A 27,482-nucleotide genomic window follows, 5' to 3' on the forward strand; every position below is an offset into this window, starting at 1 on the left:
TGCATTGTCAGTGATTTCAGCGAAAACCAGGACGCCGGAGAAGCATTGACAGCGTGGGAATTTTTGCGATGTTTCGGAAGACGCTGTAATCTCGACCTGACTCGGCTTGTTGTGGTCATTGTCGTCGGGTAAAAGAAAAGTTTGGCGATCTGCTACGACTTTGACAGTCGCCGGCAGTCGCCAAAAAAATCGCATAAGTGGGACAGGCCCTTTAGGCATCTTTCTGCATCTGTCTCAAAAATATTGAAAGACACTCCTTGCACTACTCTTTGAAGAACAGATTTGCAAAATCTTTCACTATTCGGAAACATCTTCTTCATTGCCTCATCTCTGTCTTATATAGTGACCCTTTATTTTTAAGCATTTTTAGGTTCTCCCACAAGAATAAACATCCTCTCTATATCCACTAGGCCATGGACCCCTGAGGATCTGATGTTTCAATCGTCCCTCTCACTCTTCTAAATAAATAAATATAGACAATCCCCATAAAATTTGTTAGTGCATGCTATACACTACATAATAGAATTTCTAGCTCAGCTTCTAACAATGCCGCATGCATTCGCTTTTTTTACAAGATATCCCCATTTGGGCTCTGGTGTGGGGCTCAACTTTACCCTTGGACTTTGCAGTGAAGAGATTAATCCAAGACTGATGCTAAAATCAGGAGTTAGGGCAGTATAGAGTAATACAGCATGGAAAGGGCCCAACTTGCCCATCCCTACCAAGATGCCCCATCTACACTCGTCACACCTGCCCACAATTGGCCCATATTCCAATAATGCCTTTCCAATCTATTTACTTATCCAAATGTCTTTTAAATGCTGTTATAGATCATGCCTCAACTACTTCCTCTGGCAGCTCATTCCATATACCCAACACCTTCTCTGTGAAAATGTTGCCTCTCAGTTTCCTATTAAATCTTTCCGTTCTCACCTTAAGCCTATTTCAACTGGTTCATGATTCCCCTATTCTGAGTAGAAAACTGCACATTCCCCCTAACTATTCCCCTCATAATCTTATACGCCTTTATAAGATCACCCCTCATCCTCCTGCGCTCCAAGTAATACAGTCCTAGCCTGCCCAATCTCTCCCTATAGCTCAGACCCTCAAGTCCTGGCAACATCCTTGTAAATCATCTCTGTGCTCATTTCAGTCTAACAACATCCTTCCTATAGCAGGGTGATGGAAACTGAGCACAATACCCTAAATGTGGCCTCACCGACATCTTGTACAACTGTAACAAAACATCTCAGCTTCTATACTGAATTTCCTTGAAAGCCAATGTACCGAAAGCCTTCCTGATCACCCTATCTATCTGTGATGCCACTTTCAGGAAATTATGTATAAGCACTCCCAGATTCCTGTGCTCTACAACACTCCCCAGGGCCTGCCGTTCACTATAAAGGATCTATTGTGGTTTGACAATGCAACACCTCTCACTTATCTACATTAAACTCCATAAACCATTCCTCAACCCACTTGGCCAGTTAATCAAGATCCTGCTGTAAGTTTTGATAACCATCTTCACTATCTACAGTACCACCCACTATAATGTCAGTACGTTTAACATAATATTAGTCTGTTTTTTTCAGTGAAGGACTGGGAGAGATTGCATTGATAATGTTATCTTTTACTTTTTAAAATAAATATTTCATCTTTGAGCCTGAATATGATTTCATGCACATTTACATAACAAGCCTATCTCTAAACTGTACCAAGTCACATTTATCAACTGTTAGTATCTAAGATTGTATTCATTTATCCCATATTTAACTTTGTCATTTAGCTAAACCAGTTATACTTTGCCACTGCTGTTTCTACCATCAGATTAAATTCTATCTTGCCTTCTTATTCTGCACATGTCAGCTCCATCTTTAAAAGAAGGGAAGCCATTTTAGCACTGGTATTTATTTGGCTTATTTTTGTCACATATATACAGTGAAAAACTTAGTTTCTCAATTTTCTTTGCTTCTTTGTTTCTTAATCTTGTTTGTGTTGTGTGGGAATCATTTTAAGAAAGCCTGCTGCTAAAGTAAGAGCTCATTAGTTGCTGTGTGAGACTGACCTTGACAAGTCAAATCTATTTTGTTATAAAACTGATTGCATTCAAAGAGATGACCTTTCAAGACACTTACATGGCAGAAATTTGAGTACATTTTACTGGGACATTTGCCTGCTTAGGGTGGATATTTTGCAAAAGCTATCATTATGATGCTTGGTGTTCATGTGTCGTGTTACTTGAGGAGAGATTAAAATATTCAGGATTATGTCAAATAGACGAAAGAAAATTATTTATTATCATCTGCACAATCAACAAATTAAGATTTCTTGCACTTGCTTCCAGCTGTTTGCCCTTTAACTACCAAGACATTTGTTCTCTCAAGTCTCCCCCATTTTTTGTTAGAGTGCGATGAATCCAAATCTCAAAATATATTAATCTCATTAAAGAGTCTTTTTTGCTGTCTCTATGTGCATGGGATGTGCTACCAGGTTTCACTTTTCAATGGTTTAGCTTCAATTTTAGTTTTTTTAGTTTAGTTTGGTTTATTGTCACATGCAGCGGTAGAGTTGCTGCTTTACAGCGAATGCAGCGTCGGAGACTCAGGTTCGATCCTGACTACGAGTGCTGCACTGTAAGGAGTTTGTACGTTCTCCCCGTGACCTGCGTGGGTTTTCTCCGAGATCTTCGGTTTCCTCCCATACTCCAAAGACGTACAGGTATGTAGGTTAATTGGCTGGGTAAATGTAAAAATTGTCCCTAGTGGGTGTAGGATAGTGTTAATGTACGGGGATCACTGGGCGGCACGGACTTGGTGGGCCGAAAAGGCCTGTTTCCGGCTGTATATATATGATATGATGATGATACCGAGGTATAGTGAAAAACCTTTTTGTTGCGTGCTCTCCAAGGATGGTTCAGTTGCCTGATACCAGCTGGAAAGAAACTGTCCCTGAATCTGGAGGTATGTGTGTTCACACTTCTGGTGTGCTCCAGTTATGGTACACCACCCACCAGGCATAATAATTCTCATGTATCTACTTTATACAATCTCTTTATCCTCCTGGCAGCTACATCAGATCCCCTTCTAACATATTAAATGCAAGGGGACATTAATGAGTTTCTGCAATTTTGGTGAATTCAAGTCTTGTATCTTTCATGAGATGGGCAAAGTAAAATGATGTAGACGAGATATATGCTTCCATTCTGATTAAGAACATGTTTCAGGATATCTTTCAGATTCAAACTGGATGATATTGAGCTCCATCTGGTGTAGTTTGTGCATTATATTACTGATGTTCCATTGTAACTTCCTCTGCCGACCTGCAAACATAAAATGCTTCCTCAACCAGCAAACTTGAACATTACCTTTCCATTTCTCTCAAATTATAATCCAAATCCTGGCAAGCAGAGATCCTGGAATAGGTTTCAAGGAAATGTGCATTTTCCACATCTGCCAATCAGAAAATAATTGTGTTGCTCCATTTTGACCTCGGTGTCCCACCCAATGATTGACTCATGTCTTAAGCATACCTCTAATAAGACATAGGAACAGATTTAGGCCATTCAACCCATCGAGTTCACTCCACCATTTGATCATTGATTATCTATTTTTCCCTCTCAACCCCATTCTCCTGCCTTCTCCCCATAATCTTTGACACTCTTACTAATCAAGAACCTTTCAATCTCCGCTTTAAGCATACTCCATGTCAAGAGTCAAGAGTGTTTTTATTGTCATATGTTCCGAAAGAGAACAATGAAATTTCTCCACTGCTGACTGTGTGAATGAATTCCACAGATTCACCACCCTCTGCCTAAAGAGATTCCTCCTCATCTCTATTCTAAAGGTACATCTTTTTATCCTGAGGCTGTGTCCTCTGGTTCTAGACTCTCCTATTACTGGAAACATCCTTTCCATGTCCATTCTTTCTAGGCCTTTCATTATTCGGTAGGTTTCAATGAGATTCCCCCCCCCCCCCCATCATCCCTCTAAACTCCAGTGAGTACAGACGCAGATCCATCAAACGCTCCTCATGTGTTAACCCAATCATCCCCTGGATCATTATTGTAAACCTGTTCTGGACCCTCTCCAATCCCAGCTCTTCCTTAGATATGGGGCCCAAAACTGCTCCCAAGACTCCAAATGTAGCCTCCCCTTATAAAGCCGCAAGGCTTTAATCTACGCTTGTTATTTTTTGCTAATAATTTTTTTGTGTGGAGCAACACCTTCTGTGCCTTCTATGTAAAGTGACTATGATTTCTATCCCCCTAAATAATCAACTGTATTAGTCATGAACAATAAATCCAGTCTGAAGAAGGGTCTCGACCTGAAACGTTGCCCATTCCTTCTCTCCAGAGATGCTGCCTGACTCGCTGAGTTACTCCAGCATTTTAAATTCACACCTTCATTGATCATCAGTACTTGCCAGTTGTCAATCAACATGTCCCTGATCGATTTCTCTAGTTGCCCTACAAATGATATCAAGCCAACTGCTTAAAAGTTACCGTTTTTCAATACATGTCTGACTTCAGAGAGCTTTACCAAATTATGACTAACTGATTTATAAACATAGAAAATAGGTGCAGGAGTAGGCCATTCGGCCCTTTTAGCCAGCACCGCCATTCAATACGATCATGGCTGATCATCCAAAATCAGTACCCCGTTCCTGCTTTCTCCCCATATCCCTTGATTCCGTTAGCCCTAAGAGCTATATCTAACTCCCTCTTGAAAATGTTTCCTCACCAATTTTTAATATTCTAGGTGGTCCGTTTCCTTAGAAACCAGTATGAGTAAGACTTTGCAGATGGTTAATGATTATTGGCTTATTGAGATTCATACTTTATAAACATGTTTTTCTCACTTTGGCAGGGCAGAATGGAGTTTTTTTAATGTGATGCTTACAGAATGGAGAAATACCATGCATTTTAGTTACCAATGTCTCTTAAATCCAATATAACTTTGATCTAGTAGCTGCCTAACTGTTTAATCTGTGGTTGGGGTGTGACTCCATTTGAAGAAAACTAAGGAGGATAATCCGCCTTTCCTGTGGTTTAAAAAATAATAATAACGTGCAAGGAGAGGAGATAAAATATAACACAAGATGCAATTGTAATTTATTACACAGCAACATTTTATTAGTTTATTTTCTTTTTGTCAGAGTTATAAATTAAGCTTGTCCATTAGCCCTGCTGTTCCTTTAGCCTGTCTGATGAGTGATTGACTTAAAAGCTTATGAATCAAATTTTGTTTTAAAAGTGCTAGAAAGAGATCAATACATAAGCTATCTTATCATTTTTAAGTGTGTTTATCCAGCTTTGTGTTCGAAGACTGGTGGCTGCTTCAAGGCCAAATAACATTTGAACCTTGGTTGCAACACGTCAGCTCATTTTGAAACCATCTTTATCTAACTGAGAAACCTGAAATCTGTTTGACAAAATGACACGAGAGCCAGCTTATCTTGGAACAGAGTTGTATCTCACATAGGTCATTGATTCTGTGAAATTAATGTTTACAAGTTGGCCTGTTTTTGTAGACAATTTTTGCTTTGAGATCGTACATATTGGTCGTAGGAAACGTGGCTAAAGAGGGTATTTTTCTTTCCATAATTTTATCCTTTTGCTATTTTTATGTTTTAAATTACAATAATGATGTCTTTTGGGGAATCATACTTCCAATGAATAAAAATCAAACTTTTTTGCTGGTAAGGATTGGCAAATAGTCTCCAAACCTTTTGGCTAAAGGTGTTTGTTTATGTCAGTTATCAATAATATGCAATGTACTCACTTTGTTCCTTTACCTGGCTTATTTTTACTTACTTTGACGTCTGCAGCAATCTGTTAGCCGGCAATTGGAATTTCAACATCAAAATAAGGTTTATAATTTTTTTTTTAAACTGCTGGAGAAATTTAGTGGGTCAGGCAGCATCTTTGGAGGGAAATGGATAGATGATGTTTCAGGTTGGGATCTTTCCTCAAGGTTGATAATCAACAGTTCAATCATTTATGAAAATCAAAGTAATTAAAATGTCTATTACTTTGCCTATGTTCTAATCTTTCATTTATTTGTGACATACATAAGTCTCTTTAGTTAAGAATTGAAAATATGGTTCATCACTTACATTACACAAACAAACCAACAAATTGTTCCCAATCTTGCTTCCTATTAAATGTTCTGAAATAGTGCTTACATTATTGTTGAACTAAACTAGCTAAACTAATATTGCTGATCCCATCATATCAGACTGTTGTTATAATGGACTAGATCGTCCAACCTGTGTTCTCCTCCTAGGATCTCCAGCCTCCTGTCTCAGCTACCTCTTGGTTTCTGACCTCCACCTTAGCCAGAGCCAGGCTCTCTTGCCTCCTTCTCAGCCATTCATGGAGCTTGTCATTGTCTGCACAATCCCAAACCCCACACTCAGTTGTTTCTGTAACAGACCCTGCAAGTCAAACTAACCAAAGCCCTCGACTTTAACAATTTAAGGCAGACATAGACAGATTCTTGATTAGAACAGGCATCAAAGGTTATGGGGAGAAGGCAGGAAAATGGGATTAGGAGACAGAGATCAGCCATGATTGAATGGTGGAGTAGACTCGATGGGCCAAATGGCCTAATTCTACTCCTATAACTTGTGAACTTGTGAAGTGAAATCATCTTAAATATCTGGTGTGACGGTGGTGGGAGTACAAATGTGTTGATGAGCTAACTAAATTCTCTCTGTGCAATTCAATAGTATGATTAAATGTTTTCAGAATTATAATAAGAGTGTATACAGTTAAATCACTGTCTCCTTTAGAAACTGATTTGCCAATTGACCTTTGCAAATTGCCACTGTTCACATAATAAACCATGCTGTCCTGCATTTTGTTTGCCATATCTACATCTCAGAAACAATTCCTTGCAATTCATCCTGCATATTATTTAGGGTTTTAGTTATTGTAAATGAAACAGGAAATGATGGAAGTACTTGGCATGTCAGATAGCATCTGTGGAAAGAGAAGCAATGTTACTGTTACAGTTCATCAGACCTGGAAACGTTCTCTTTCCACAGTTGCTGCCTGAGCTGCTAAGCATTTCCAGTATTTTTCCATTTTACTGTACATTTATTTCATCTGCAATATTTTGTCTTTGAGCTACTGACTTGCTTTTGCCCCTATTTACAGCAAGTACATTACAATCTTTGTTCACAAAATGCTGGAGTAACTCAGCAGGTCAGGCAGCATCTCAGGAGAGAAGGAATGGGTGATGTTTCGGGTCGAGGCCCTTTTTCAGACTGATGTCAGGGGGGCGGGACAAAGGAAGGATATAGGTGGAGACAGCAAGATAGAGGATCTGGGAAGGGGGAGGGGAAGAGGGGACAGAGGAACTATCTAAAATTGGAGAAGTCAATGTTCATACCGCTGGGCTGCAAGCTGCCCAAGCGAAATATGAGGTGCTGTTCCTCCAATTTCCGGTGGGCCTCACTATGGCACTGGAGGAGGCCCATGACAGAAAGGTCAGACTGGGAGTGGGAGGGGGTGTTGAAGTGCTCATCCACCGGGAGATCAGGTTGGTTAAGACGGACTGAGCGAAGGTGCTGAGCGAAACGATCGCCGAGCCTGCATTTGGTTTCGCCAATGTATAGAAGTTGACATCTAGAGCAGCGGATACAATAGATGAAGTTGGAGGAGGTGCAGGTGAACCTCTGTCTCACCTGGAAAGATTGTTTGGGTCCTTGGATGGAGTTGAGGGGGGAGGTAAAGGGACAGGTGTTGCATCTCGTGCGGTTGCAGGGGAAAGTGCCCGGGGATGGGGTGATTTGGGTAGGAAGGGATGAGTGGACCAGGGAGTTAAGGAGGGAATGGTCTCTGCGGAACGCAGAAAGGGGAGGGGATGGGAAGATGTGGCCAGTAGTGGGGTCCCGTTATAGGTGACGGAAATGTTGGAGGATGATTTGTTGTATACGCTGGCTGATGGGGTGGAAGGTGAGAACGAGGGGGATTCTGTCCTTGTTACGAATGGGGGGAGGGGGAGCAAGAGCAGAGCTGCGGGATGTAGAAGAGACCCTGGTGAGAGCCTCATCTATAATGGAAGAGGGGAAGCCCTGTTTCCTGAAGAATGAGGACATCTCTGATGCCCTAATCTTTGTTACAATCTTTGTTGCTCACTACACTCATGGCCTTGCTGCCATGTTTTTGTGGAATACCAAGCATAATAAATAAAATGTCTCCTTTTAGAGATCTTTTAACAATTGGCATTAATATAGCACCTTCAGTGCAAAAAGAAGTCTTAAAGAACTTCACTGGGCCATTAAAATGAAACATTAAGCCCAGAAGAAGATATTAAGGAGGAGTTCAATGAATTGACTGCTTAAAGACTTTTTTTAGAATTTTTTTAGGGAAAATATAAAAAATAGACAATTTCAAAAGAATGGGTTTGAAAATCTAACTTAAAATTCAAGTAATTCAAAAATGTAGCAATATATCATTAGTCAGACAATATGGAATTGTGTTTAATTCAACCTTTGAGTTCCTATCTCAGTCACATAAGTCTGCCTAAAGTACTGACATGTAGGAACCAAAAATCATTGCTAAGTTGTCACCAGGTCACCCTTCACCAGACCCTGAAAATGAATAACGATAAATGCCTGGAAGGCTGATATCCTGCTCTTCAGCTGACCTCTTGAATTTGTAGGTTAACCTCCACCCCAACCATACTTTTTTGTTCCTTTTTGTGAAATACAGAAGGTCCTCAAACAAGAGTTATCCCTATCTGGTTGACTCAGTAACTAAATTTCCATCAGTATTAATGAACATTTGAGACACCACATTGCATTTGGTGCACATTTGGTCATTATTGCCTAATTTTTGGTATGTATTTGGATCCAATGCTTTGTGGGATTTACCTAGAATGAATCATCACTTTCTGTCCAAAGTCCAGTGATGGTTTTATCTGGAAGTCGGAGTAAAGTTCTTTTTTATAACTTGCAAAGATTGTAGGCCTCGGTTTGTCAATGGTGAAGCTAACATTTTCAATGGTAGATTCATTTACTATGGGGTTATTATTACAATTGGAGTTTGAGTCTCAAATGTTATACCATATCATGTTAGATTCGCTAGGCAGTGGATTGTTTAATAAATATTGTGTTGGGACATGGATTTGTACAGCAAAGATTTGACAAGTTTTATTTTGATATACCGCAATAGGATTGTCTTTGAAGATACATAATCATGTATAAAGGGGAAAAAAGCCCCAGTTTAGTATAATGTCAATATAATCCTGTCATTTTCTTTGGAAATGCAACCTTCAGAATAAATAAAGCTTGATAATGGTAGTTTTAATCCGTTTTTCTATTTATCTTTGTTATACTCTGGGTGGTTTACAATTGCATAAAATAGAGCTGTGCTTAATACCTTAGGACTTCTAACTACATTGAACTCATTTATCATATTCACTGCAAAAACATAAATTACTGAATTTAATTCAGTGCTTTAAATAAATTGAGGAGGAATAGAATTCCAGGCGACCCTACAATCACTTTGGAATAGATAGTGAATATATGACAAGCCTTTCTTATTTAACAACAGGAAATTATTTGAGGCTATTTGTTAAAAAATATCATTTCCATTGATTTTAATGCTTACCCTGTTAAACTGTGACTTCTCCAGAATAATTAGTTTAATTTTTAAATTCATTTTCCAATCTATTGCTTTGGAGCAGAAGGCGGCCTTTTGGATCAGCATCTCATCGCTAAGCAGAAGTGTTGCCTCTCCCCCACCCCCAGCTGCTCTCGATCGTACTCCAATTTTTTAAGTGTGTAGGATTATGAAAAGACTCTACTGAAATCTACCTATAAATCACTTTGGAAATTTACTTGACAGAATATAAATGAAGGTAGAAGTGTTGTCAGCCTAGCTGTAAAGTTTATTGAGGTTGATATTGTGTTCGTGCAATGACCTGGGGAAATGCTGATTAAATATTTTTGAGTAATGCACTGGACCCTAGCGCTTTGTACAAATGGTCGTCTTGCATTTTTGTTCGGCATTCATATAACTCTGCTCATAAAAAGAGCTACAAAATGTAAATATGGCAGCATTAAAGCTTACAGCCGCAGGAGAAGCAAGACCTATGTCCTGGTAGGTTTGCAAGCTATTAATGCTGTATGTTTCAATTTACTGGGAGTTCTAATTGTGTGTTCACATGCTGAATGCTTTTGTTATCCAATATGAAAATCATTTTACTTTCTTCCTGTATTGCTTTTTAACCAATAAAGATTAAATACTTGTAGCAAATCGATAATACCCCAGTGCCTCTTGCACCCTCTTTTTTAAACCTTACAGTCCAGGACATGCACAACCTTTCAGAATATGTCTGTTGCTGAGAGGCATTGGGTAATAGTGAGAGGAGTCTTAGATAGTTTGTTAGGACTTTTGACTATTTTAAATTATATTCCAATAGACTACCACAGATATTATCAAAGCAATGAAAAATCACATCATGCACCCATTCTTCTAAAGATGCACCAACTTGCATCCAAATGGGTAGAGTGAACCTTTGTCTCTTCGCAGATCTTAATTGGGGTTTTTCTGCCCAAAATGTAAGTAAGGAATTCCACTTATTTATTAGTCCTTTTATGTAGCAATGAGGTTGCTAGGTTTTCTCAGCTGCTTTCTTGAACAACTGGCCAAACAAAACCATTTCCATTCAAAGGAACAAATCAGAGAAATATAAGGAAGAAATGCATATCATGTGGCAGCTTATTTTCAGTGATTTGCTTCTGTTATCTTCAATGGAAACACACATTGGAAGTGCTTTGTAACATACATAAGCTGCTGTATCTTGTATTCATTTCATTTGATTGAGGATGAATTTATACCCCTATCTTTTCTAATATGATTGCTCCTCCATCAAGAGATATCATAAGAATTGGTGTGCATACATCTACTCATTGGGACAATTGTATTTGCAACCCAAATGTGCCTTAGTTTATTCATTTCATTTCCGATTGCTTTTTCAAAAATTTCCAACAAAATTGATATTAAATTTACGACCATTTTCTTCACATTTATTTCATCTTTTCTCAATGAATGCTGTTCTGTGAACCTCTCTGCCTGCAGAACTATTTAGCAAGTAATTGCACTAATCATTTCATGTTGAAAGCTGTGCAAGGTGAATACAATGTCCTCAGGTTTATATGTGGAATTAACTCCACAGAGCAAGTCCCCAGCTTATGTCACTGCTATCAGGAGATGCAACTCTCCTTGATCAATATTTGCTCAACAAACAGCAGGGATCGGAGAGTTTGTTCAGAGAAATCATGTGCATGCAAGGGTGAATGAATGTTCGGTGAAGTACTTTGACTATTTGCCTCCTGCTGTTTTTTTGCCTCCTCTTGAGTTGTTCTTTGTTCTTAACCAGGGGGACATGCACCTGCACAATTCCCCAAACAAAATAACAATTGGAATGTCTACAGAAAAAAATTCTAATAACAAATAAGTGTCATTCTGGTTCCTTTATTAGAATCAGCAATTCCTAGAAATAACACGCTCCATTTCCTCAGCATCAGGTGGCAACAGTCAATCAAGCCATCGCGAGCTTGTCAGAACAAAAGAGCGCGTAGTTTGCACAATGTAAACGCGGTGACTTTGTGCCAAAGAACCACCCCATCTCTAACTTGCTTTCCCTTCAGGGGTCATTTGTTTGATCTTCTAACTGTCCCTAGACTCGGCAGCACATAATAAAAACCTGACATAGCAGCCTGCCTGCCTTCTGTGTCCTGCGGATACTCATCATAAGTGTCAGGACATACCAAGGTTAGCGGTCACTGAAACAATGCACGTTTGCCTGCCTTTGCAAAATACAACTGAACCAACATTGCTAGTAGGAGGGGAGAATTTTGTGAAGGTGAAAGAAATAGGAGCTCAGCCTTGGTTATTTTGCAAAAAAATGAATTTGCGAAACCAAGTCAAATTAATTCAACCCCAAAGCACTACTTTAGATCGTGTAGTTCCTCAAACAGTTTGTTTTGTTGTTCAATTGTTTTTATGGTTAGAAAATGCTGCTGTGGTACCGGCTCATTTTTTGACTGTAAAAGGGAATCATCCACTTACTATTATAAGAAGATAACCATGGGGAGGGCAAGGAGAAAGGGGTTATTGGTATTTTGGATTCTCTTGACTCTTCGCCTTGGAGAGAGGGTTATTCTTGTCACTGCCTTTTGTCTACATCTGCTGACTGCTTGCCTGCAGCCAGCAGCATGCTTTAACTGTTCGGTCACCTCCTAACATCACATGCATCAGCTGTTGTGCTTTTGTTAGAGGTTTTGTACGTCTAATCCAGTGTGACCATATTGCTGCACAGTAAATCAAATGTAGATTGTTGCTGGAATGACTTCCTCATAAATATTTTAGACAACCTTTACTGCCTTTATTCTTAAAAATTGAAAACCAGATTAAACTTAAATGCTTGTCTGCTGAGTGTATAGATGATCTCTTGATAGTTCCTGCTGTTTATTGTAATTTAGAGAGAGTGAGGACGTGGCATTAACCCTCTGATGACTGAGACCTTTTTTTGGACCTTAGCATTTTCTCATTTAACCTTGACGTCCTGAAAAGGAAAAATTGAAGTAAAATTTGACAAACCTCTCGCACTATAGTTGGAATTTATACGAGGGTTAATTTAACATATTTATTAAATGGCTTTTTATAATATTTCTAAATGCCGCTCATTTACTGCGAATAGACAGGAATATCATTTAAACAGTGGTGGAACACAACAAGATTTGAATCTTAATTTGTAATACTATTGAACTAAAATTGAAACCTGCGCACTTCAACTGATGACAAATGAATATTTATGATTACTTAGCCAAAGATGTAGCCTGATTCCTCCAAGTTAAGCTTATTGTGGAAGGTCAAAGCAAAAATGGTGAGTTGATTATATTTCCTCTACGTGCAATAGACCCAAAGTCCTGGACGATTGAAAGCAGTTAGAAAGGTGATGAAAGTAAGTGTAGCTTACAGGAAAATTATAGAGCGCTACAAATGAGGCGCATAACAGCAGAAGTGAAGAATAGTAAAGCATTGAGGCAGAAAATCACCTTCCTTGCTTAAACGAAACCCACATATATGTTAGAGCAGTGCATTGTGGAATGGAACCAAAATTGCATTGTCAATGGAACCAAATTTCACACGTGGAGCACAACAGTCAGCTGCTGCTATATTTCACCTTTAACAAATGTGAGCAGGGACAAAACTCTACCCCTTTGCAGCCAATTGAAGCCAATTCTGCTCCCAGCTCCAACAAGTAAGGATTCAAAATGATGCATTACATGATCTTTTAAGACTGTGGGTGACATGATTGTTTGGGTTCGTTGAAAGGAAGAACCTTCTAAAATGCTATGTTGTAAAGGGTACACTTTCAACCAAAAGAGAATCTCTCAAAAGAATATGTTGGCTTTATGGTAAGCCGGGAGGCTCATTAGGTGGATTTTAACACTTTTATTGATAAGAAGTATGCAATAACTTGTATTAAAAATTGTTTATAAATGTTTGGGTACAATTTTAGATGTGAGGATGATTGCATTAGTTGCTGGGATTTTGATGATATCTTAGCATTTTCCTACTATACCGTCAGGTCAGATGAAAACCCCATTAGCTGTGAATAATTGTATGGTGACAATGTGGTCATGTGGTATGGCTTTCTCACTTATAGAGTAGCTGATTGTAACTGCCATCAATAGCCTTTCACTTCTCTAATTTGAAAACATATACATAATTAGATTTGAATTTAGTTTGCATGCATTTTGACTTTGATCTGGTAATTTTCAATAAAGTTCAGTTGCATTGAAGTGACGAGAAAATTTCTTAACTATAACAGTCCCAACAACCTCCCTTTATAATTCTTGAATAACATTATTGAATTCTCCTCATCATGAGAAACGTCTGTCATTTCTCTCCCTTGTGACTCTACTGGAACCCTCTCATTAGTTGTTCCATTTGTCAAACTTATTTTAACATTATACAGACAGTCCCTGGGTTATGTAAAGGTTCTGTACTTCTTCCTAAGATAGAAATGTCAATTTTTTTTAAATAGCTGCCACTATATCGTATCACTCTACATACACTTACTATAATTCATTTGTTTCAGCAAATATTCTCCCTAATGCTGCCCACTATTGTACAAATGGAACATGTACTGTATTCAGTCATAAATTAATACCACAAAACATTCTTATTATTTATAATTATAGTAGTAGTGCTTTTCAGTAAGGAAAGTTGCACCTGGGACTTTGTTTTTTATTTGCACTGGTATCGTAGTTATTAATTTATAGATTTTTTGTTTATTATATGTTATCTACATACAATGTTTACAGGCATTTTATGCTGTTATGCATATGTTCCACTTGACTTGAAAAATGCTTAAAAATATATATGGGAAAATTTGTGTAAAGTCAATATTTAGTAAGTTAGGTTATTCGTAACCCTTAGAGCCCTTGTGAAATGCTGCTTTAGGTTTTCATTCTGCTGTGGCATTCTGCAGAAGATTTCATAGATGTAAATGCTATCATTTTCCTAAAGAAAAATATGTGAGAAATAAAAATTTCTGAGATACTTGGCTGTTCTGTACACGAGTTGTAATCCTTGATGAGTAAACTTGTTTCGAAGAATGGCTGGCATCTGCGTATGCAAATAGCTGTCAAGATATGGTTAACAGTCAAATTCAGGGAAATCTTGCAGTAAGAAGTTCCTTATTTTATCAGGCAACACCCAGCATGTTAAGGTTGGAAAGAAGCAGACTTTTGAAATTGTGGAATTAATGGCATATTTTTCTGCATATGTGCTCACTACCCACAGGTTTTGCACCCATTAAAATTGCTAGAGGATACTGCACGCTGGTAGGCATGCGAATGGTGTGTCCCAGCTTCAGTGCCACCTATATGTTACAAAGTACATGATCATCATTTATCTGTTCCTTAACATATGAAGATTCAAAAAAATTAAATGAGATTTGCATGCTGTTCTGCATTATTGCACACAAGCAGCACATTGTCAAACAAGTTTATTATGGCTTTGTCATCTAAACTTTTCAGAATCTTTGATCATTCATGCATCTGTCTGTACGTATTAGCTTTGCACACATGTATCACGTTTACACACCTATGTGTGTTTGTTTATTATTGAAGGTAATTTCAGTTCATAAGGACATTCCGCTATGAAACCTGCAACCTGCCCCCTTGATCCTGCCCCCACTGCCCTTCTGAAGGATGTCATTGCAATAGCCGGTCTCAGCATCCTCTCTATTATCAACAGTTCTCTGGCCACTGGCACTGTTCCAACCAGTTTCAAGCACGCGGTGGTCCAGCCCCTACTGAAAAAACCTAACCTAGACCCCACCTTGCCTAGCAACTACAGACCCATTTCCAAACTGCCATTCCTGTCAAAAGTCCTTGAAAAGGCAATTCTAAACCAATTAGTGCCCTACCTGCACCAATACACCATCCTGGAAAGTTTCCAGTCAGGTTTCAGAGCCCACCACAGCACAGAATCTGCCTTGTTGAAGGTACACAATGACCTGCTTCTCGCCATCGACACCGGCGACTGTGCAATCCTGCTCCTTCTCGACCTCAGCGCAGCGTTCGATACAGTGGACCACACCATCCTTATTGACCGTCTCCGGTACGCGGTTGGCATTGATGGCACTGCCCTGAGCTGGTTCGCTTCGTACCTCAAAGATAGGAGTTTTGCAATCAACATAGGCAGTTATTCCTCTGTTCCAGCTAGCCTCTCCTGCGGAGTTCCACAAGGCTCCATCCTAGGCCCCATTCTCTTCTCTCTATACATGCTCCCCCTTGGCCAAATCATTCAAAGGCACGGCATTTCTTTCCACTGCTATGCCGATGACACTCAGCTTTACCTCCCCCTGAAACCCAACAACCAGTCAAATTTAAACAGCCTCTTACACTGTCTTGAGGACATAAAATGTTGGATGGCACAGAACTTCCTCCAATTAAATGAGAGCAAGTCTGAGGTCATCCTATTCGGCCCCCCCCGACTCCATCAAATCGATAACAGGCAGTCTTGGAAGTCTATCCTGCCTAGTCAAACCGCATGTCAAAAACCTCGGCATGATATTTGACTCTGCATTAAAATTTGATAAGCAAGTCAACGCTGTGGTAAAAGCCAGCTTCTTCCAACTTCGAACCATAGCTAAAATCAAACCTTTCCTCCAATTCGACGACACAGAAAAAATCATTCACGCTTTCATTTCCTCCCGCCTAGACTACTGCAACTCCCTATACACTGGGATCAGCCAATCTTCCCTGTCCCGCCTGCAACTGGTCCAAAACGCCGCAGCGAGACTCCTGACGGGTACCCGTAAAAGGGACCACATCACCCCGATTCTGGCCTCTCTCCACTGGCTCCCTGTACGGTACAGAATCAACTTCAAGCTCCTCCTATTCACGTATAAAGCCCTAAATGGACATTCCCCCCCCCCTACATCAAAAATCTTCTAACCCCCCTCTCTAACTCCAGGTCCCTCAGGTCGGCCGACTTGGGGCTACTCACTATCCCGCGGTCTAGGCTTAAGCTCAGGGGTGACCACGCTTTTGCGGTTGCAGCTCCTAGACTGTGGAACAGCATCCCTCTCCCCATCGGAACTGCCCCCTCCATCGACTCCTTTAAGTCCAGGCTCAAAACCTATTTCTACTCCCTAGCGTTTGAGGCTCATTGAGGAGGCGCTGTGAACTGTTTGCGTGCTACTGTATGTTTCATTTTTTTCCTTAGTACCTAATCAGATGTACAGCACTTTGGTCAACGTGGGTTGTTTTTAAATGTGCTATACAAATAAAATTGACTTGACATGATGGCCTGCATCCTAGTGTGCAGGAAGTTTTTTTTGTTTGTTATATATTATCTGTGTATTAATAATACACAAATAATAAGATAATAAACAAAAAAACTTAAAGGAAATGGTTACAGAGAAAGTGAATACATTATTTTTAATCTGCCAAAATCCTCTGGAATATGATTCCAGAAGATGGGCAATCCACAGAAATAATTCCACTCTTCAAGAAGGAAACTGGCAGTCATGTAGCCAAGCATCAGTTATTGGGAAAGCACAGGTACCCATCATTGAGGAGATAATAGTGGAACATTTAATTAATCATGCAGAATCAGCGTCCAAATATTACAACATAGAATTGCGTATGACAAATGGGCTGGAGTTCTTTGAGAGTGTAACAAAAATCTAGTGATTATTAGCAGAAGTTCTAGAGGGTTGAATACACATCGAGGACACTACATCCAGTGATTCCCCATTCGCTACATATGATGGGTTATCATTAGATGTAGTATATTGGGATTTTCAGATGCGTTAGATACTGTGCCACAGCAGGTCATTCTAGGAAATATGTGCTTTGGGGATAAAATAGATAGGAGAGGGTTTAACAGACAGAAGCATTGTGATAAATGGGCTATTGCTATCAGATGGGGCTGCGACTGTATACTCTTTGTTAGTGATGAAGATGAGGGAATCGTGCACGCTGTAGCGAAATTTGATGATATAAAAATAGGTGAGTTAGCAAGTTGAGAAGAATGCAGAGAGTCTGCAAACAGATTTGGATAGGTTATATGTTGTGCAAGAGATTGGCAGATGGAGTCTAATGTAGGAAAATGCGAGGTAACCAAATTTTCGCACAGGAAGGAAGAATGAGAAAGCAAATTATTATTTAAATGAAGTGAGGCAAAAACAAAATGTAACACAAAAGGATCTGGGCATCCAAGGACATGAAACATAGTTTCATGAAAAAAAGTTTGGCATGCAGATACTATGGCAGATAATTAGGAAGACTAATGGGCTTATTCCAAAAGGGTTGGAAGTTTAAACATGGAAACATTTGGATGGAAATTTACAGGGTGCAGGGCAGAAACTAGATTGATGGAATTATAGGAGTGATGGGAGCAGAAATGCATGAAAGTTGCATGAAATGTGGTCAAGGACTAAGAAAAAAAAGTATAGGGAGATCATGATGGTAGGCAATGGCAAATAATTGACAGTCAGTTTTCATAAGGAAGTGACGTAAGAGGTATGCAGCTGGAGTGAAAGTAGCTGGTTATAATTCTAATGTTTTGTCCCAGAACACAGTTTTGATCAAATGTTTCGGTTCATTTATGTTGCACTCTTCATAACACTAGTGTTCACACTGTTAAAGCAAACAAACTGACTTCTACTGATTGGAAGTTATGATCCGAATGTATAGGCAGAAAATGCTGAATGTACATTTAACCAAGAAGTTCATTAAGTCTAACTCATTATTCAAGGGCATTGTTATCCCTGGAAAATGTTCTGATTTTAATATACTGCAAGTACACTGAATGAAATCATTAATATTTGTCTCAAAATGTAACTATGCTGTCAAGCTTATCAGGCGAAATAATATCTCAAGGCACAATGATGAACACATAACTGCCTATGTAAACCACTAAACCAAAGAAAAGAAGCAGCATGAGTTTAATTCATAATGTACATAAATATTAAAGTTAAGTATCTGAAAATATTTCCAACAGAGCACAATATTTCAACAAAGTGTTATGTAATTTTTCAGCACTGAATTTCATTTTTATTATGCGTGCTTCTTTTAAAACGATTAACTGTTTTTCTGTTGCAAATTGCAACAATTGAGCTTTGCATCAAATTAAAATTATAGAAAATGTTGAAAGCTTGCAAATTTCACTTGAATGTTTTGAGTGTGGAGCTCGGAAATGAAAGAGGATAAAAACATAAAGATCATCTTTCTACAAATAGCCTTCCTGGAATAAACTGAAAACTGCAAACTTTTCCATATTTTGGGGCTGGGTGTGCAGAACTGCTGCAAGCTTCGGTGAGGTTGATGAAAGCTCAGCTGCCTGCCCTCCCCTTTTTTAATAAATCAGAGACTTTGGATTGAAATTGAAAACTCGACTAATGTCATTGTCTCCTTCTGTATCAGCAGGTTCCGGAGAGGTTCTTGGAAGTGGCTCAGATCACATTACGAGAGTTTTTCAATGCCATTGTTGCAGGCAAAGACGTTGATCCTTCCTGGAAGAAGGCCATCTACAAGGTCATTTGCAAGCTGGACAGTGAAGTCCCGGAGGTTTTCAAATCTCCAAATTGCCTGCAAGAGCTACTACACGAGTAAAGATGCCCAGAACCATCAGACGTAATATATCTTTTCCGTTCTGATGCCTGATCTTTGTATTGTTGCTTTTACTTAGCTCTGATTTGTTAAGTTTCCATAATATTTTATCCTTTTACATTTGACCTTATAAGGAGGTTATTCACCACAGCCTTGAACCTACTAATGCTGATACATGAGCCCTTCTGTTTTGAAGGTTATGTTTGGTTTGATTTACTGAAGGAAAAATGAAGTGTGTGTGTGTACTTTTAGTTTTAATATTTCACGATATCACACCTAAAGTGGTCTGCTCTGTCAGACAAAGGGTTTATTATTAATGATTAGTTGTGGCAAATGGCAAATAACTATGACATCACTGGGACAATAAAGCAACTGCCATAGGATACAACACTGCACACTAGGAGGTTTGGCCCAGCTATATCGTTACCAGAGATCTCTAAGCCGGCTATTGTTTTGATTTCAGGCATGATACCAATTGATCTTTTGCCCCCCAGAATAGAATGCACCATACAGCTCAGCCATACCTGTGGTGTCACTTATGTATCTAAATACCCACCACCTGCAAATGGCATGTGTTTCATTCCCCAGTCTCCGTAGCTGATATGGGCCACGTTGTCTTGATCCCCATCTTACAAACAGCTATTGCTTTTTCCACCAAACACACAATTTTTCTAATAGAATTTTACAGTTTCACCAACATGACCACTTCACGTGAGAACAGCCTCTCTGCTGCAGAACAATTCTGCTTTAACACGGACTGAAGATGGCGTTCCAGTGCACTTCCAATGATTCCAGGTGATTCAGGAAAAATTCATAACTGGCCCAATCACCAGGCAGTGGTTTTATTCTCCAGGGAGAAAGTAATCCTTACAAAAAGCAAAATCTCTCGTTAATTTGTTAGAATTCAGCAAAAATTAACAGATCGCTTAAATGTATTTATTTAAAATGAGGCTATTCAGCCAGCTGGATGTTCATTAGTTATTTTATACTCCAATGATACTTTTAATTTCTGGAATAACGTATTTTAATAAGTTCAAGTACCCTGTAAACTGACAGATTTTCAAGCCGAGAAATGTGCTGTGAACTTTATTTGAGATTTTTCCTGGCTATGCTAAAGTTGTATTGTTATAGGCTGACTGAAGAAAATGAACTTGAAAATTAAATGATTGAGAGTGTGTCAGTTTACCACATTTCAATCCATGAAGGGACAGCAGATTAACTTTATTTAAGTTGGGGGAATCTATTTGGGTACTAAAGAAAAACTAAAATGCAAAAAGAAATGTGCTTCAAAGTGCAAATCATTGCAAGACTGCTGAGTGCATTGAGCACATAATTGTAACTAGAATACAGGTTCTTTGTGAAAATGGTTACTTGTACATAGTGTGCAAAAGTTCTATTGACACTGAAAGTCATATGTTCATAAACATGCAATACTGTTAGAATCTGTTTTAAACTAAATGCCCACCACAGGGAATTTGAAACTGTCCAGATCTAATCTGATTACTTTTCACCTGCAACTATGTGAAACAGTTTGCATGCTGTTTTACAATATTTGTGCAAGTGCATCAAAAATATTTAGCTTCATTTGAAACCACTTCATAAGCAGCAGGTTTTTTCTTCCTTGTCCCATTCCCCCTTTTTTTTTTACCAGTTTGGTTTTAGGGTTGGCACTGACTACTGAAAGCATCCCGGGTTATTAGATGAAGGGAACATACTGAACCATGTACAATTTTTAAAGTTTATATATAATATAATATAATATAATATATATATTTACACAGTCGTACTGAGATTACCTTCATTCGCCTGATTTAATTGTTATTGGAGTGTAACTTTTAATAGTAATGTATTTATTTTATTTACCAACATAATTACTACTGAGAACAAACCTCCGTGTTATGACTGATGTAGAGTTCCATCTGTGTCAGTTTATTTGGGACAAAATTGGCTTTAAACTAATTCAATTTGATGACCGTACACATTTTGAGTCAATCAGATCCACTAGCCAGTACACACATAATATATTTAAAAGTGACTAAACTGAGGTATAATGAAGTGTTAGAACTGGGTTTGAATACAGCCACTCTGCCTTTAATAGCAGTTTCTGACAACATGATGAAGCATGTAAGTGTGCACTTTCTGAATACACAATTTATGATATACTACTCTAAAAGAATTGGCATAATTATTGCACCTTTTTGAAATGTATTTTAACAGTGACTTTTCAACTTGCTAGCTCACCACAATCCAGTCTTTTACCAAGAAGGATGACAATGCTGATTTTTTTTGTTGTATCCAAAACCACAGACTGAAAATGGATCAATTTCTGTTTCTGCCCTATTTAAATCTAAATTGTGTCAAACCTATTGGTTTATGGTGTGTTACACATTTCATTTTGCCTAATTGGATTGTAATTTAAGACCATGTATAAAATCAAATCTACCAGTTAGATTTTAAATGGGTTGTGTGATTAGAAATTTCTGGTGTGCAAGCCAGAAATTCCAGATTGTAGGCAGTGATTCACTCAATTTCCAGGTTGCTGAAAGGCTAATACTGCATTATAATTCTGACCAGGAAGTGTGACTAGAAAAGTTTCTATTAGATTCGCAGTCCACTACCTTAGATAATATCGAACTAAAGTGTAGCTAGTCAGGGTAACTGGTCAATGCAGTTATATGCAGTTGCTCACCATCAGATTCTTGTCAGCAAAATGACTTTGTCACTTTTGGATGAACCCATAAATGTTTTTGAATTTGTTCACTATATTTAAGGTTGAAGTGAAATGACTTAAGGATAATGCAAATCTAAATTTAGAACTCTCCTATTATTTTCTCTCCATTTTATATTAAACACATTGGGGAGTAATATATCATGAGTTGCAAAAGCTGAACTTACAATATAAAGGTATTTGATTGTTGAACTCCACCTCTGAAATTTACATTAATTGACTTCAATGGAGCTAAATCATTGAAGTAGAGTATAATGTGTAGCAAGTACTACAGCAACGGTCCAGAACAGGCAAAGGTGAATTTCTTCCCTGACATGTGTTCATTTTGCTGCTCAACAGTATTGATTCTATTTTCAATTTAGGACTATGTCAGTTAAATGGCGTCTGCAAAACAATGATTTTTTTGATTTTTTTTCGAACATCTTGCACTGAGTATTCCAGAATTTGTCAGTGTTTGGATGTAAAGGACCAATTGTCAGCATGTTCTGAATAAATTAAGACTGAGGTGGATACCAAAGCAGGCCTGGCTATGGAACTATCTGTGTTGGATTTCAGCATTACAAACCTAAATGCCCTGCAGAATGTGCCAATACATCAACACATTTTGGAGCATGTGAAAAGTTTGGAAAAAATGATATTACATTTTCAAACTTTAAAAGAAAATAATTCTAATAATTCATTTCTAATATATCTATTAGACAAAGATTAACATAGTTGAGAAAGCAGTTTCAGTGAAAAATATTTTTTTAACTTCTGATATATGTAACAAAAGTTTCAAATTTAAGTTACGTGAATATGGAATAATAGATTAAACATTCATATTTAGCGCTGAGGCTTTAATTAGAATTCTTTATTTTTGATTTGTTGTCAGAAATGCTGATCGTTGAGTTTTAATTAGTCTCAATTAAAAACAGAATTCTCATTTTGCGGCAACAGACGTACAATGAATCATTGACTATGAATGTTTAAAAATAACTCCATTTGTTTTGTAAGACATTTTCCTTGATTGAATTCACCCTAAGAAAATATTTCTCAAGATCAGAGCACTTAAAATCTATATTGTACAAAATGTTAAATTTACAGTGTTTAAATTATGGTGAGTTTGAATTTTAACAATGTAAGCAAATCCTATGTCACAGTTTAACTAATTTTAACTACAGCTGATATAATGAAATGCTGGGAAGCAATTAATGTCAACATATAGCCTTAAAAATCTGCTGACATTGAATTAGCAGCACGTTGGCTGAAATGCCCAATCACATGTAGAAAGCACTGTACAATTAAGGCAATGCAGACAATAAAATGAAGTGCCATTGTATTCACTATGCATCTAAACCAGGTTTGTCTTAACTTTGGTATGCCCCCAGAATGCTGAATCCTTCATTTGATTTTGTGTTGTGCTATGCACTCACTACTTAGCCCTGCCTGGCAGAATTATGTACCAGTCACTCAGTCTCAATTAATACTGGCATGTTGTTACTATGAAATTTGAAAACAAACTTGTCTAATGAAATTAGTTATGAGTATTGGTGAACCTATTATGGGACTGACCTTGCAGAATACAAGCTAACAATTCTATGCTGACATTACAATGTGGTCTCAATTGGAATGTAACGATTATCACAAACAGAGTTAAGGGCCCTACTTTCCAGTGTTGTTGTTTAGAGGGTGAGTGTAAGATCTATCAAATAATTAAATTGTGCACAAAATTGCGAAGAATACAGTGTGCCCTGAAATTTTGCAAAAAAACAAAAAGAATGGGTTCCAAATCATCTCAGTACTCTTCTGTAATAGCGGCACAACTAGTTGAATGGGATAGCTTTGTAATATGATTTTAATAAAAATGCATTCAACAGCCTAATTGTAATTCCATTTAAACTAATTTCACTTTGTCCAGTATATAAAGAATGTTCTGGAAATTTCATTTGAACTGGAATGCTTTTAAGAGAGCCATAATGCCTTTGTGCCTCCAGCAACATTTTTTCCCTTATAAACCTGAGATCATCACGATTGCTTCACAAGGTTTGCTGTCATTATACTGGCACACACTTTACGTATTCATGATGTAACAGCTACAAGAGGCAGGAGGTCAGATGTTTCAGACTGGAAATTTGTACAGTTTAATATGAGCTCACGATGGATGCTAAATCTGTAAATTAAAGCCCATTTCTGTATTCTCATTGCTAATAGAAATTTAACATTGCATATAAACTTGAGGTGATATCCTGTGCCTGGACCTTAAATGCACCAGCTTGAAGGATACAAACACCTTCACTTTCCCAATTTCCCACATATACAATTGTTCTTGTGCCTTCTGTGGCTGAACATTTCTTAATTTGGGATTCTTGAGGATTTCCTTTTTATTCATAACCAACTGCAATAAATGCCAGATTTACTGAGTGATAGCTATGCATATATTGTATCTTTATAAAAATAAAACAGCTGGAAAAAAATTTTTGAAGAGAATTTTTAGAACAGTTTGATAAAGCAAATTATTTTTTCCTCTTCAATTGTTTGCTCAGCATTCGAGTATGGGAAATCTTGTAGAAGCCAATTTTTTGTAACTGTGGTGCAAATTTTGTGTTTTCATAGATTATAAAAGTAGTATAGAAGCAATATTTCATATGATGTGATATATGTGTGAAGAGAAAGCTGACTTTTCCCTTTAGATGGACAACTTTTCTATTTTAGACATGCTGAAAATATGTTTTGTGAAGAGAATGTTTTGCTGTGGCCACTGCGACACTTATATTTATGACTATTGCAGGATATGCCGCAGAGAATGGTCACAGTACTGAGAAAATTACATGGCAGACATTATTGTAGTATTTAAATAGTATGAAGTATTTACTCGCATATTTTGTTGCAGTTTGGTTGTGCCTCAGAGTATCAAAGCTGGTAATCTGCTTTAAGTTTCTGATTTCATATTTTTGATTTTTTAAAACACATTGTAAAATAATTGCATAAAAAATATGTGGGTAAATATTCCACAGAAGTTTAAAAAGGGAGCCCTCGAGAAATGCTAACCTTAAATTACCATTTATGTTAATTTAATTTGGTTTGCAAACTTTTCTTTTCATTTAAATGAATCACCGTTCACATCCAATTTGTTGCTGTATTTATTGCTGTCACAGGAAATATAATGCATGTTGTGATACTGATCATTAAGTATGTATTGAATTTCCTATGAAAAAAACTGCCAATTTTCCAACATGTAAGTTTGGTACCCCTTGGAATTCTAATTAGATTTATAAAAATTCTTTGAAGTTCACTTTATTGTTTATTGTATTCAGAATCCACAATTTCTGCGTTCATTATGACTTCTGTATCGTAAAATATTTACAGAATGTATATTGCATCTACCCAGTAAATAAATGAGAGTAAATGGATGAATCCTGAGACCTTCCTTGTGGTGATGTCAGTGGCATAGAAATCAGCAGCTACATCAAAGCACATGCACTTGTAAACTCTGTAATTTACCCAGGTCCTGACCACACTATTTTATTTAAGTGGTAGTTTAATGTTGACCTATTTTTTGAGAACTCCCTTAAAATTGAATGACAAGGGAGAAGGCGATTTTGGAAATGATTACTACATATTGCACTTCTATTGCAGAATGTGAAGTTGAATGAAACGCGCTCATCTTGTCATAGAGAACTGTGGGATATGAACTGCCTGCGATGAAAACGCTTGTATGTATATGGTTGCAGAAAAGTGACGAAAACACTGCCTTTATATTATTTAGCAATATGTTGTACATAGCGTTATGCTCATTTTTGTATTAAATACCTGTTAATTTGAAAATAGTGCAGTAATTAAAACTGACATAGTCAGTGATTTGATTTTCTTTTCTAGCTAGAGACCATTTTGATTGTGGAATTTTGTTGTTGTTAATTGTTCTGAAGACTGCATAATTTATTGGTTTAATTTATCCTAATTTATTTGAAGGTGTACAATTTTGTATTGCCAGGGATATACTGTAATAATTGATCATGTAATGAAATGATGATCCCTGTCTATGTCATGGGGTGCAGTAGCCAACTGACTTAAGCAATGGTTATTAAATTCTGCTTGGCAGCTACTAAATTTTGAAGATAAAACCTTTTGCTGACTAACTGATTTCATTTTGTGTGTTTTAAGCTTTTTTGTATGGTATCCAGACTTTTACCTTTGCTTTGTACCACCTACAAACTACAGTAGTTCAATTGCCTTGTGTGCCTTCCATTCTTCTCTGAACTGAATGTATGTGCAGTATATATGCAAGCTTGTGCAGAATAAATATAATTCCAAATACATTGTTTGCACTTATTTTGTGTTTACTCTTCACATTTTTATTTTCTGCGGCCAAATGATTTCACTCGCACCTTGAGGGCAACAAAATGAGGTCATATAGAAGTAAAGAGCATTTTAATTTCCTTACATATTACCTGGTCTTTTATCTGTGCTTCCATTTTCTTCCTGTGTACAGTTGGATGTTAATGTGTATAAGATTATTAGGGAGTAAATGTAGTGGGTAAATTATTGAGATGGACTCGGAGCAGCTTGGAAGAAGCATTCCAGCCACATTGCTTAAAAATCATTCTATTTACCATTCAAGCACCAGATATTAATGCCTAGTGTATGCATGTATTTGATAAAACTAGCACATCAAAAAGGTTTTCAGTAGAAAACGGATATTTGTATCCGACTGTATTTTTCTGCCTCGTGTGGTTGCATTTAAACTGGTGTGTCCATGTAAAGCAACACGCTAATTGTACATAGACTCATCTTGAGGTCAATGGAGGTTATTGATGTTACAAGACTTTTTTTGGAAGATGCTTCATTGTTAATATGCACATCCTGAGGTCACTGAAAATAGTCATTTATATATATATATATATATATTTTAAATGCTTCCTTGCTAGATCCTTTAAATTTCCATTTGTAATTCGTTGCTCTTTGCCTCGTGTCATTGGAGCCAATCAGGTTCAAATGTCATTTACCCTTTGAAGTATAACATTTCAAATATGACTTTTTTTCAACATGACATTTTGAGTTATGCCAGACATGTGGCCAGTTCAAAGCTTTCCACATAAACATAAGCAAGAGAGAAATGCAGAGCAAGTGTCAGAGGAAGGTTCCATTCAAGTGTGTTTTAAATTAAAGTGAGTTAACACAGACTTAAAGATACTGCTTAAATTTACTACAGCAGCTGAAAGAGAGTGTTAATGAATCAAATTACAAATGCTTGTATGCAGTGACGAGGCTTTATAATTATTTCATATCAATGTGGGCAACAATATCCTGTTATTTAACATTTAGAAAAACATGGAATTTAAATTCTGAATCTATTAAAGAGTTTTGAAGATTAGTGAAAAAACAGAACCTTGTGAAGTTGTGGGAGACAACCCAACATTCCTTCTAGTCAGAAGTAACAAGAAGAGAAAAGTTGGTAAACCCACATCTGGGAGGTCTAGTTTAGTTTAGTTGTCACGTGTACCGAGGTACACTGAAAAGCTTTTTTGTTGTGTGCGCTATGCAGTCAGCGGAAAGACTATACATGATTCCAATCAAGCCATCCACACTTACAGACACAGGATAAAGGGAATAATGTTTAGTGCAA

General features: G+C 37.6%; 1 protein-coding gene across 8 annotated transcripts in view; it reads left to right on the top strand.

Annotated features, from left to right (window-relative positions):
• prox1a (prospero homeobox 1a) overlaps positions 1–26,151 on the top strand; it is a 112,902-nt gene extending 86,751 nt beyond the window's left edge. For 6 of the 8 annotated variants that reach the window (XM_078404895.1, XM_078404893.1, XM_078404892.1 and 3 more), the window contains 2 exons: positions 18,967–19,176; positions 25,496–26,151. In XM_078404895.1, coding sequence (XP_078261021.1) covers positions 18,967–19,155 — 189 coding nt within the window. In that variant the 3' untranslated portion in view covers positions 19,156–19,176; positions 25,496–26,151. The remainder of the gene's footprint in view (positions 1–18,966; positions 19,177–25,495) is intronic. The other 2 variants (XM_078404897.1, XM_078404900.1) reach the window with 1 other exon arrangement.
• Positions 26,152–27,482: the final 1,331 nt, after the last annotated feature.

Source organism: Rhinoraja longicauda, chromosome 9 (assembly GCF_053455715.1).
Source record: "Rhinoraja longicauda isolate Sanriku21f chromosome 9, sRhiLon1.1, whole genome shotgun sequence".
NCBI classification, from domain to species: domain Eukaryota; kingdom Metazoa; phylum Chordata; class Chondrichthyes; order Rajiformes; family Arhynchobatidae; genus Rhinoraja; species Rhinoraja longicauda.